Source organism: Stigmatopora argus, chromosome 6 (assembly GCF_051989625.1).
Source record: "Stigmatopora argus isolate UIUO_Sarg chromosome 6, RoL_Sarg_1.0, whole genome shotgun sequence".
NCBI lineage: Eukaryota > Metazoa > Chordata > Actinopteri > Syngnathiformes > Syngnathidae > Stigmatopora > Stigmatopora argus.
The window spans coordinates 20,880,637-20,892,481 of NC_135392.1; the positions used below are offsets into that span (position 1 = coordinate 20,880,637).

General features: G+C 40.2%; 1 protein-coding gene across 9 annotated transcripts in view; it reads right to left on the reverse strand.

Annotated features, from left to right (window-relative positions):
- Window positions 1-595: 595 nt before the first annotated feature.
- Window positions 596-11,845, reverse strand: part of phf2 (PHD finger protein 2) — a 153,725-nt gene continuing 142,475 nt past the window's right edge. For 6 of the 9 annotated variants that reach the window (XM_077602217.1, XM_077602214.1, XM_077602212.1 and 3 more), the window contains 5 exons: window positions 8,091-8,410; window positions 7,735-7,861; window positions 7,129-7,258; window positions 6,758-7,061; window positions 596-779 (listed from right to left, as the gene is read on the reverse strand). In XM_077602217.1, the coding sequence (XP_077458343.1) occupies window positions 691-779; window positions 6,758-7,061; window positions 7,129-7,258; window positions 7,735-7,861; window positions 8,091-8,410 (970 nt within the window). In that variant the 3' untranslated portion in view covers window positions 596-690. The remainder of the gene's footprint in view (window positions 780-6,757; window positions 7,062-7,128; window positions 7,259-7,734; window positions 7,862-8,090; window positions 8,411-11,845) is intronic. The other 3 variants (XM_077602221.1, XM_077602213.1, XM_077602216.1) reach the window with 3 other exon arrangements.

The following is an 11,845-nucleotide window of genomic DNA, read 5'->3' on the forward strand; positions in this document are numbered from 1 at the left end:
TGAATGGTTGTCCGTCTGCTTATGCCCTGTGATCGGCTGGCCACGATACAAGGTGTCCCCCGCTTCTGGACCGAAGTCAGCTGGGATAGGTTCCACACCCCCCGCCACCCGAATGAGGATAAAGCGGTTCAGAAAATGAAATGAATTGAAGTGAAAATGTTTTTCAAAATGTTTTTTTTCTGCAATGGAAAGTCACAACATGCTCCAACTTGATGAGTTAATGACAAACATTTACAAAATTTTGGACAAAAAAATACATTTAGAGGGAAAAATAGTGAAGACCAGCAAAAGTTCATCCTTGAAATAAAAAATAAAAAAACATGAGGCCAGAACGTCGCAGAAAAAGCTTCAGTCTCACCTTAACTGTTCCTGCCTGCGTTCTGGCAAATGTAAATAATCGTAGTAAGTTTGGCACAATTTAATGGTAAATAACATTTCAGTGAGTGTTCCCAGGGTAAAAAAAATGTTTGGAAGAAATTGTATACATGGTAACTCAACTCATGAAACAAAAATTGCTTATATATATATATATATATATATATATATATATATATATATATATATATATATATATATATATATATATATATATATATATATACATACTGATCAATTGCTGATGTCATCTTTATTTTGTTGTGATCAGGAAAAAAAAGTGCCACAGAATCGAGGACTTTACAGTCCCATATGCTACAGAAGAAGTTTTCCATTTCGATGGATCTTTAAAATCTTTCCAAGTCTCTGTTTTGCTGTTGCCATGCCTTTCTTTAGCCGCTTCGCTGTAAAGAGAGCAAAATGCAACAATTAATAAGACACATTTCCCCATTACATTTATTCTTTTGAAAATGATTAAATACAATATCTCTACATTTTGAAAGTGTGCAAATGTGTTTTCAAGTCTGTGGAATTGGGGTAAAAAGAATACATACCGCAATATTTATCACACTCCACTGTCATTAACTGTTGATTGACAACTAATTCACCAAATTCCACTTGAGCACAAGTGCCACAACTAATGATTATCCCCGCTAAATGGTTACATTTCTCAAAACATTCTCCGTGGGTGTAGGATATCATCGAAGCCAATGTTGCTTTTTCCACAGCAAGCGCAAAATTTCCAATTTGACGATGCTGCCGGATAAACTTGCTCAGTTGTTGAGTGATTTTTAGCTTGCCAGAGACACGGTGTGTCAGGCGACCCCCGCCTCACCAGCCACACGCGTGGTGTTTGGAGGCCGTGGCGTGCAAGCATGGGGGGGAAAAGGGGCAGCAAAAGTTAACTCAACATCAGCTCGCGATGTGAGGTTCTGTGGTCCTTTTCAACTTGACCTCTGCCAGTCAACTCCCGCTCAATAACTGAGTTCCAAAGAGTGGCAATAACCTTGCCTCCAGACAAAGATAGCACTTTGCTTGGCCTTGTTTAGCCGGAAATGGTCCCTGCTAAGCACATGTTTTAGTCTCTTAGAATTTATTGGTCCTTCAAACCTGAGAGTCAATATTTGGCCTTGTGGTGATCTCAATGGCTGTTTTCCTACAACTTTGACATTGTGTGGGTGTTGTCTTATCCCCTGCTTACGCTCTTTGCTAAACCGATTTATAGTTACTGCAATTGCCTTAACCAATTCCAAATTGCAAGAATTAGTCAGCCTACTGTTGAGAGCATGGATATCCGTGATTATGCTAATTATGAAAGTGAATGGGACGAGAATGACATGCAAGTAAGGTAAAGATCGAGCCAACGGACTTCCCCTAAGTGTATTTGTATTTGTCATAAAATATGAATTAACAAAATAAAGCCGGAAGGAAGTTTTATTAAGGAAATAAGATGATGTACAAATATGTAATAACGGGGAATGTCAGGATTATTAGTTTCACATTATTATATATTTGCTCCTAATGAAAAATATGCTTTGCTTTAGTATTAAACTTTGCTCATTATAATTAGATTATTATCAGTTTCACATTATTATACATTTGCTTGCAATGATGAAATTAATTACCCACTGCCACTACTGCTTATTCTGTCTGTTATATTTAAATGCAAAAAGCAAAATGAATTTCGAATACACAGTGGTCAACCCCTTTCCTTGGGGAAAACCGAGCCAAGTGGGCAGTGTATTTACCCACTGTTGCTCGATGCTTTTCACCATGTGATTTGGAGAGTGTTTTCTATACTGTTACCCTGTTCACTTAAGGCCTTTTTCACAAAGGAGACAATGAAGAGGAGAAAAATGAAGTCACACTGAATTATAACTCACATTTTTAGAAGTCTATTTTTTATATACCACCAGGAACAAACATACGTTAAAGTAACAACAGTAAAATAGAGAACAGGCTAAATAGGCATTCGTTAACGTACCAGTTTTTCAGATAACTAAAGGCTAAAAAAGTAAGATAACATGCTGTCAGATGACTGAGAAAGAGAGCAAAAAAACACATAAGTCACACTTAAATGTTAGTCACAGGCTCAGACAACCAATGAATAAAGTCCAACTGTCCAGAAACTCTGAACTATATTCCATGAAGTCTCCAAGGTCTTAAGGGAAGCATATATGAGGAGACTGGATGTTTTTATTTTATACGCGTTACCTTCCCTGCTGAAAAACAAATCAGCATAATGAACTCAGATCTTGCGATCATTCGAGGCCTGTCGCAGGAACGCCAACCAATGAATATCAGTGTAATCAGAGCATTCAAATTAGAAAGTGTTGTCTGAGCGATGGATGAGTGCTAGCAAACACAGCGTTATATTGGTAATGCTTGGCAGAAAATGTTGTGAGAGTTATGCCACAATTTGGGAATACATCGTGGGTGCTTGGGTGAACATGTTTGCGAGCACGGTCCTTTGAGCATTCGCAAAAAGCCTGCATCACTTATGAGGAGCTTCAAAGTGGCGGCTATGACTACGACGATGTGAGGGAATCTGCCATATTGCATGGCAAACTTGCCCACATGGCCTAACTGTTCATTTAGGACACAGAAATGGATGGCTTCGTGGAAGACTGATCAATGAGTAATGTGAGTACTTTGTTAACTTACTGTACAAACTACATCAGCGGGCAGGGTAATTGTTACAATACAGAGGAACAAACTTGTGTGAATGCCCTCCAATGAGTTGAGCAGGAGCTTAGAAGTGGCCTGCGACTCCATCTCCGTACCCGGACATTTCGTCGGCGGATACTTTGTTGCCGGACACTTCGTCCCCGGACGTTTCGTCGAACGGACGATTCGTCGCCAGACAGTTGGTCGAACAGACATTTCGTCGCTGGAAATTTCGTCGACGGACAATTCGTCGCCGGCTTCGTCGCCGGACATTTCGTCGACGGACAATTCGTCGACGGACAATTCGTCGCCAGATTCGTCGATGGACAATTCCTTGCCGGATTCGTCGCCGGACATTCCGTCGACGGACAATTTGTCGCCGGATTCGCTCTCTCAATATTACAAATAAATCGCTAAAAAGTCATACATTTTTCCTTTTTGGATTATCTCTCTCACAGTGGCCATGCACCTACGATGTACATTTCTAATTGAGAGAACTTGCAATACAGCAAGGTGTTGAAATACTTTATATGGTCATTTTTATTAAACAAATAAAAGTCTTAGTATACTTTTAGCCCGCGACGACGCCAGAAAGCTCGCTGAACAGACACATCGAGACTATTAGTATATTACCGTAATTACTCGAATATAACGCGCACTCGAAAATAACACGCAGGTAATTTTGGGCCAAAAAAATCTGGAAAAACGCAGTACTCGAATATAGTGCGCACCTAAAATTTCCCGCTGACGAAAATCAGAAATCTTACCTTTTTTTCTTCGTTTCACGATTGTTTTGTTCAAACAAATTTATTCATTAGAATCCTTCAAATGAAGAGTTCCTCTCTCTCTTTGTCTGTCCTCTCATACATCTCTTCGTTGAGAATCCTATCAACGTCCACGCTTCCTTCATCCACTTCCTCTTCCTCCCACAACACATCATCCGATTGGCTTTACGAGATGACGTAAAATCCGTGCGTCAAAGTGAGTTTGACAATGCTTTTTTCGATCAAAAATTTGTAATTTATTTTAGTTATTGATTATAACACTGAACTGAGAGAGGGTGAACTGAGACGGGTACGAGGCTAGAGGGGGGCAGTGGTGGTCTCGGCTTTACGAGATGACGTAAAATCCGTGCGTCGGCTTCACGAGATGACGTAAAATCCGTGTGTCGGCTCTACGAGATGACGTAAAATCCGTGCGTCAAAGTGAGTTTGACAATGCTTTTTTCGATCGAAAATTTGTAATTTATTTTATTCAATTCAATTTCAATTCAATTTATTTGGCAAGAAAAAGCACCAGGCTAAGGGCCATGTAACAAGACAAAAAAAAAAAAAAAAAAATTAGTTCTTGATTATAACGCACCCCCAACTATTGGAATTAATTATATAGCAAAAATATGCGTGTTATATTCGAGTAATTACGGTAATTGTAATTTCTTGTAAACTGTGTGTATATGTGACATGCTAAAGTGTTTAATTTATTATTTTATTAAACAAATAAAAGTCTTAGTATACTTTTAGCCTGCGACGACGCCAGACAGCTCGCCGAACAAACACATCGAGACTATTAGTATATTAATTGTAATTTCTTGTAAACTGTGTGTATGTGTGATGTGTGTATATGTGACATGCTAAAGTGTTTAATTTATTATTTTATTAAACAAATAAAACTCTTAGTATACTTTTAGCCCGCGACGACGCCAGACAGCTCGCCGAACAGACACATCGAGACTATTAGTATATTAATTGTAATTTCTTGTAAACTGTGTGTGTGATGTGTGTATATGTGACATGCTAAAGTGTTTAATTTATTAACGATCACATGTTGGGGATGTTTGGATTGGATGTATATCGTATTGCCTTTTGTCTTAACGTCAAAGTTCCTTTAAACAATCTGAAGTAAAAACTCTCACGGATGACTATGCAAACAGTACCTACAGCCATTGCACATAATTTTTAATCAAATAATTTTATTGATTGCTTTTTATTTTAATGTCAATGTTCCTTTAAAAAATCTGAAGTAAAAACTCTCTTTCATGATTATAATTTTGAGAGCGAGCGAATCCGGCGACGAATTGTCCGTCGACGAATTGTCCGTCGACGAAATGTCCGGCGACAAAGCGTCCGTACGACGAAACGTCCGGGGACGAAGTGTCCGGCGACGAAGTGTCCGTCGACGAAATGTACGGTCACGCTCCAACTCCACTTGCAGCCACTTTTCAATGTATTTTTACCATACGCCATACATGTTGAGCTAGGATCGAAGTGGGGGCTTTTTTCTACATGCTCATATTTTCACATACCTGTTACAACCTGTTGCATTCGTCCTGCAGACAAGTAGCATGTTGTCTTGCTAATAGAAAACCTGTGTGTGTGTGTATGTATATACGTATATATGTCGTAGGTTGCACAAATGAGGAAGCTGATCCTTGCCTGCGGGATCTTCCACAGGTCGGACCAACTGAGGCTTCGTTTGAGAACTCCCTCCCAGGTTGTCCAGCTTCCTTGTTGGCCCTGCGACACGGCTTTCACCTTGTAGCGCTCTTCCCCCATCCTTGTCACCTCCTCCACCACCACCATGAACTGCCTTCTGAAATGCTGTTCCATTAGCTCCCTGGTGGCTTTGAGGTTTCTGGACTTCCTTTCCTCCAGCAGTTGTCTGGCGTGCTTGAAGTGGTCCTTGTAGAAGCTGGCTCGCTCTTTCTGCTTCCATTTGCTACGCTTGCGGATGCGTTCAGCTCTGCGAAGCCTGGATAGTCTTTGCCTGACCTCTTCCCACAGAACTTTCAGGCCCTCTCTCTCTGTCTCGGTTGCCTGCCTCCAGTTCTTGCGGAGTTGTCGGCGTTTTTGCACAAGCTGGTCGATCTTCTTTTCCCTCCTCCCCCTGTCACTTGGGGTGGTATTCTGCTTGAAGGTAATTTCACCGAAACTGTCTCTGCAGGTCTGGTATATAATATCCCCAAACAGGTTGAGCTTGGCTTCGACACCTCCCCGCAACCTTTAATCCAGGGTCTGGATCAGGTCTGTGTCCAAAGAGCGCCATGTCTCTGATTCGTTTGATTTTGGCCGTTTGATCTTATTCTTTCTTGCTGGTTTCTTGGTCTCTGCTTGTGGCTCTGTTCTGTGTGAAATGGTGTGGGCTGGGTCTTGGTGTATCACCCTTCACCCATTTTCCATCTATCAAGGGAGCAACGCGAGGAAGAGTGAGAAATGTAGAAGAGGACTTCTATGGACCTATCCACGGAAAAGCCTGGTTGTGTTTTTGGGGATCGGCAAATCTCCAAAAATGTAGGTAAAATTGGCCCAGATCAATCAGCTCACTTTTAATATTGAAGAAATTAGATTTTTTGTGTGTGCACTGCACATAAATGTTAATAAGGTTGTGCCAACCAGGGGAAGAGCACAAAGCAGTCGACCATGGTACAATTAAAAACATTTGTGAATAAAATAAGATAATTCATGGTAACCCTTTAAATGTCAATCTTTTTTGTATACGTAGACACGTGGTTTCTGGATCTATAAAACTGCCAGCTGAATTCTGAATCATTCTCTAGGCGAGAAGATTCACCCAGTCACTCACCCCCCTACCTCGCTCGCCCGCTCGACCGCTCGCCTGCCCGCCCGCCCAGGCCACTGAACCTCTACACCACGAGGCGGCTTTAGGCGACAAGAAGGTTGTTAATTTGCATGCACTGTGTATTCTTTCAGTCACTCACCTTTAACATGTGCAAAAACCCCACAATCCCCTTTTGATATCGGGTAGCTATCGGTGCCAGATGAGTTCCACTTCAGAGAGGACATGGATTCTCTCCTATGGCTGAGAAACACTGCTGATTCTATGGGCTGCGACCCTGCTGGCAACTTGATTGTTTTGCTATTCAACTCATGTTCTGTGAGACTGCAATCTTGGGAGGCCTGATTGTAGTCTGGTGAGATCACATCTTTAGAGATATTTAGTTGCTCCTTTACCAGGGTTGTCTTCTTTTTGAGGGCTTTCTTCTTAGTTATTTGATTCTCCTCCTGTTGCAGTTGTTATTGCTATTACATCTGTTTTCAGAATATGAAATATTAATTTGAGTTTACACACCTGATGGGATAACTTTGCAGCGGCAGTAGCCAGCCCTGTTTCAATGGAGGCAATGCGTGCTCCTTCTCTTGCAGGGCATCCCTGTCGAGGAACGGAGGGTACTATACGAGCTGTGAGAAGATCAGAATTACTTAAACAGAAGAACAAATAGAAGATACAGTCAGTTCAATGATTACTTGACCACACTGCTATATTGCAAGTTCTCCCACTTAGAAATCTTCTGAAATTTTGATCGTAGGTGCATGTACACTTTGAGAGAGAAAATCTAAAAAGAAAATCCGGAAATCACAATGTATGATTTTTAACGATTTATTTTTGTGATATGGCTCCAAAAAGGTATTGGAACACCTGCAGTGTGTGCAAATCTGGTTATAAAATAAATAAATAAATAATTTAAAAAAAAACTACGGGAAATGTTTGACCTCTGTATTTGGAGACAAGGCTATACTGTACCAAATATCAACATTGTATTCAGATACACATTTGCAGCAATAAATCGTTAAATAATCTCTCACGGTGGACATGCACCAATTTCAGACCCCTCCTTGATTTATACGTGGGAGAACTTGCAATATAGCAAGGTGTTCAAATACTTATTGAACTGACTTTAAGTTGAATCCTATGGACCAGCTGAAATAACCTGTTGGACTGTATGGAATATCATCACTGTTTTTCCGTTTTTTTGACCGGGATTTGAAAAGAGAATTATCCTCTTCTTCCAATGACGGATAAACTGATAAAACAAGCAACACTTTGAACATCATAAGAAAAACAATTGACAACACAAACAAGGCTTCGATGTTCTGAAGACAAAGTTTAACATTTTAAACATCAGATGTGCTTTTTCATTCGTGAAAACAAACTGCCGAAATTAACTTTATGCCGGTAGTTATCAAGGTCCATTATTATAAACTGAAATTAGACATAACTGAGAAATACTGAATATTCATTTTGATCTTTACCGTAGTCTGAGTCTCTGAAGCATGCATCCATATGATCCTGGTCATCATAATCGAGAGTCTGAGTACTGTGCCTCTTCTGAGGTTTCATCAAGAAGCATTTAGTGAAATGGTTGTCATATCGACTGCATCCAATGCCAACTCCTCTGGTGGCCTTCTTACTGCTGAGCGAGGTGGCCATATGGCACATGTCCTTTCCCTGACTATTGGTTCTTGAGTGATTGCTGCTCCACTGCTGCTGCACATTAACTGACGATGACAAATTTGCCATTGACAGCATGCCCTGAATGGCCTCTTGAGTGCTGGGAGATGCAGGTCGCTTACTGTATGGCAATGGAAAATACACAACAAACAATAGAGCCATTAAAGAACAGCCACAAGACATGCACGTTAGGTTGGTTGGACAAATTAAATTCCCCCTAGGTATGCGTGTGAGCGTGCATGGTTGTCTGTCTCCTCGTGCACTGTGATCGGCTGGCCACCGATTCCAGGTGTCCCCCACCTCGTGCCCGAGAGTCAGCTTGGATAGGCTCCAGCAACCCCTTGTTATGTTAATTAATGAATAGTTTATTTGTTTTTAAAAGAAACAAAGTTCAATTACAAGTTAAAAATAAAATTCTGCAGGCTCAATATAGAAAAGACAACCATATTATTTCCAACATAATCATTATTGCAGTTCCTAGTACCCAGTGGCGGGCCGTCAGGGCCTTCTCTGCTGGCCTAAGAAATATCTGAATCATATTATATTTTGTCCATCAATACTTATTATTCCAAATGGTCTGTTAGCTTCCTTTCATTGCTTTCCCCCCTGGTTGCACTGCTTAGCAGATGTGTGTTTTCATATTGAAGTATTTAACCAATCAAATTTCAGCCATTATTTGTTGCCAGGATCAGAAATCTGCCTCAAAGCCTTCGAGTTGCCATTGTGGCAACCCCACAATGGTTTTTCATAGGCGTTGGCATTTTGCTGGCTGGGACACGTCATTGCTTTCACCAACTATTATTGGCTTGCTACAGAGAGTAGGCGGGCCATAGCCAGAGTGAGGCAGCCAGAGATCGCAAACTCCACCCACAATGGCCGACAGAGCAGAACAAATGGATTTTGTTGCAGATTTGCTCACAAAGCTATTTTCCAGACGGACTTTTCCAGAAAAAAATGGACATCATTAAGAAAGGGCGGTCAACTCCGAAGCTAGCAAGCCTGTTACAGCCGAGAAAAGGTTGTGTGCGCCACTTTTAGTGCGCTAACTTGCACAAGCAAATATATTGTTGTGTTGATTTAAAGCCATTTTCAAGACGGACTATGCCGAAAATATGACAGGACAGGCTCGACTTTCATCATTAGCTTCGATGGCGATAGAAAAGAAGGAAGAAAGAAAGGAGGATGGATATTGTGTACAGTTAAAAAGGATTTTTGGTGGGTATAATATGGCTATATTCCTAAATAATATTTCAATTGTGGGCCCGGTTCTGATATCTGAAAAGCTCCAGTGTTTGTATTTAATCACTAAATGCTGCTAGGAAGTGGATTTTACCCCATTTTACCCCAGTTGAATTTTTGCTGTTTCGCCATTGACGTCCATCGCTGTCTTTTCCCGGGGAAAATCACCACCCTGGCCTGCTTGTAATGTCTCAAAAGCTCCAGTATTTGTATTCAATCAATAAATGCTGCTAGGAAGTGGATTTTACCTCATTTTAGTGCATTTTTTTTGCTGTTTCACGTATGGACGTACATATGGACGTATCGACGTTCATCGCTGTCTTTTTACCGGGGAAATGATACTCTGATGTCTAAAAAGCTCCAGTATTTGTATTTAATCAATAAATGCTGTTTTCGGCTGGATTTTACCCAATTTTCGGGCAATGTTTGCCCGTACGCCATTGATGTTCATCGCTGTCTTTTCCCGGGAAAATCACCCCCTGGCCTGGTTTTAATGTCTGAAAAGCTCCAGTATTTGTATTTAATCATGAAATGCTGCTAGGAAGTGGATTTTACCCCATTTTTGTGCATTGATTTAGTGATTGTTTTCTATGTGTCGCAGCTGTAGCTGCAGTAGAGGTTTTATAGCCATAAAATAGTTTTTGAGGGTTGGATTGATACGTTGAAGGCGCTACCAGAAAATGCACGGACCGCCACTGCTAGTACCTATAGTCACCTCCATATTGGTGGTTTTAATAGGGAGTACATGTGTTACTTTAAAGGGAAAATCTTAAGAAAAATCATCACATGTGGTATTTCTGAGATACTGTATGAATCAAAAGTACATTATTAGGGTCAATATCATAAGGAAGTTAATATGCCTGTCTTTGTAAATAAAATAAAAACAAAATATCAAATTATTCAATTTGAAAAAAGAAATAAGTCTATCTGTCTGTCAGCCATATTGCTTCTAATGTCAAAATATCTCAATTATTTCGATGGTTCATATTAGTCCTATAGTTTCACTTTCCAACAAGAAATACAACGGAAAAAAATCTTAGTGGAATTTTGTTTTATTTCACAATCAAGGCTACTCGCTACTGGCTATTCAGAGCACGTTTAACTAGGTAAGACGGCAGCGCCCTAGGTGACATGGCGAGCAGTGACGAGCACAAGTGAGTTTTTTCTTGAATTTCATTCATAGACGTCCAAATAAATTTTGCTTAGCGGTTTATCTTTTCTCTATTTTGAAATAAATGACCGTATCGGCCGCATTGTCTTGTGTCATGGTGCCATGGTGTCATGACGTTCTGGCATTATGGCATTGTCAACTTGCAGTTTAGTACGACTTTTTATGCGCATATAAGCCGCACCCTCGATTCAGTCAGTTTTTTGTCCGACAAAAGCGGCTTATATGCAAGTATATATGGTAGTTCAGGGGTGCTCAATACGTCAATCGCGGTTTACCAGATGATCGCCAAGGTACAATTGTTAGATCGCATGAAAGTGAGATTTGATCTCGTCTATTGGTCTCCTTTGGGCCTAAACAATGACTTGTTTGTTCCAGTAAATTGCAACGCGCCCTATGCAATAATCACATCACAAGACATGGGATACTTTTATTTGAATTTTTATGATTAATATTTTTTGAAGACGTATATCTCACACTTTTAACAATCATCAGGCTCATTATGATCTTTTTATGTGTGTAGCCTCGCCTAACATAAACAAGCTGTAACACCTGCTCGTTAAGTGTGCAGGTCTAGAATTTTGTCTCTGGTGTCCTTTGACAGCTCTTTCACCATAGTGTAGTTAAGAGTGTGAGAGACTGAGGTTGTGGACAGGTGTCTTTTATACCGATAATGAGTTAAAACAGATGCAGGTAACAAGTGTAGACCTCTTTAGACCTCGTTAGAAGTTAGACCTCTTTGACAGCCAGAAATCTTGCTTGTTTGTAAGTGACCAAATACTTATTCTCCACTCTAATTTGGAAATAAATTCTTTAAAAATCAAACAATGTGATTTTCTTTTTTTTCCCTCCACATTCTGTCTCTCATGGTTGAGGTTTACCCATGTTGACAATTACAGACCTCTCTAATCTTTTCAAGTAGGAGAACTAGCACATTTGGTGGTTGACTAAATACTTATTTGCCCCACTGTACAATGTATCAATTTCGATGTATGTGTTGGTGTAAATGTCGAAGTATGTTCATGTTATTATAACCCCCGTGAAATGTAAATGAATAATTATATACATATAATTGACAAAGTGAGTCTTGAACATTCTGAACAAAAAATCAGATTTTCAATTTTTATAGTGCACTCCTCCAAAGCACAC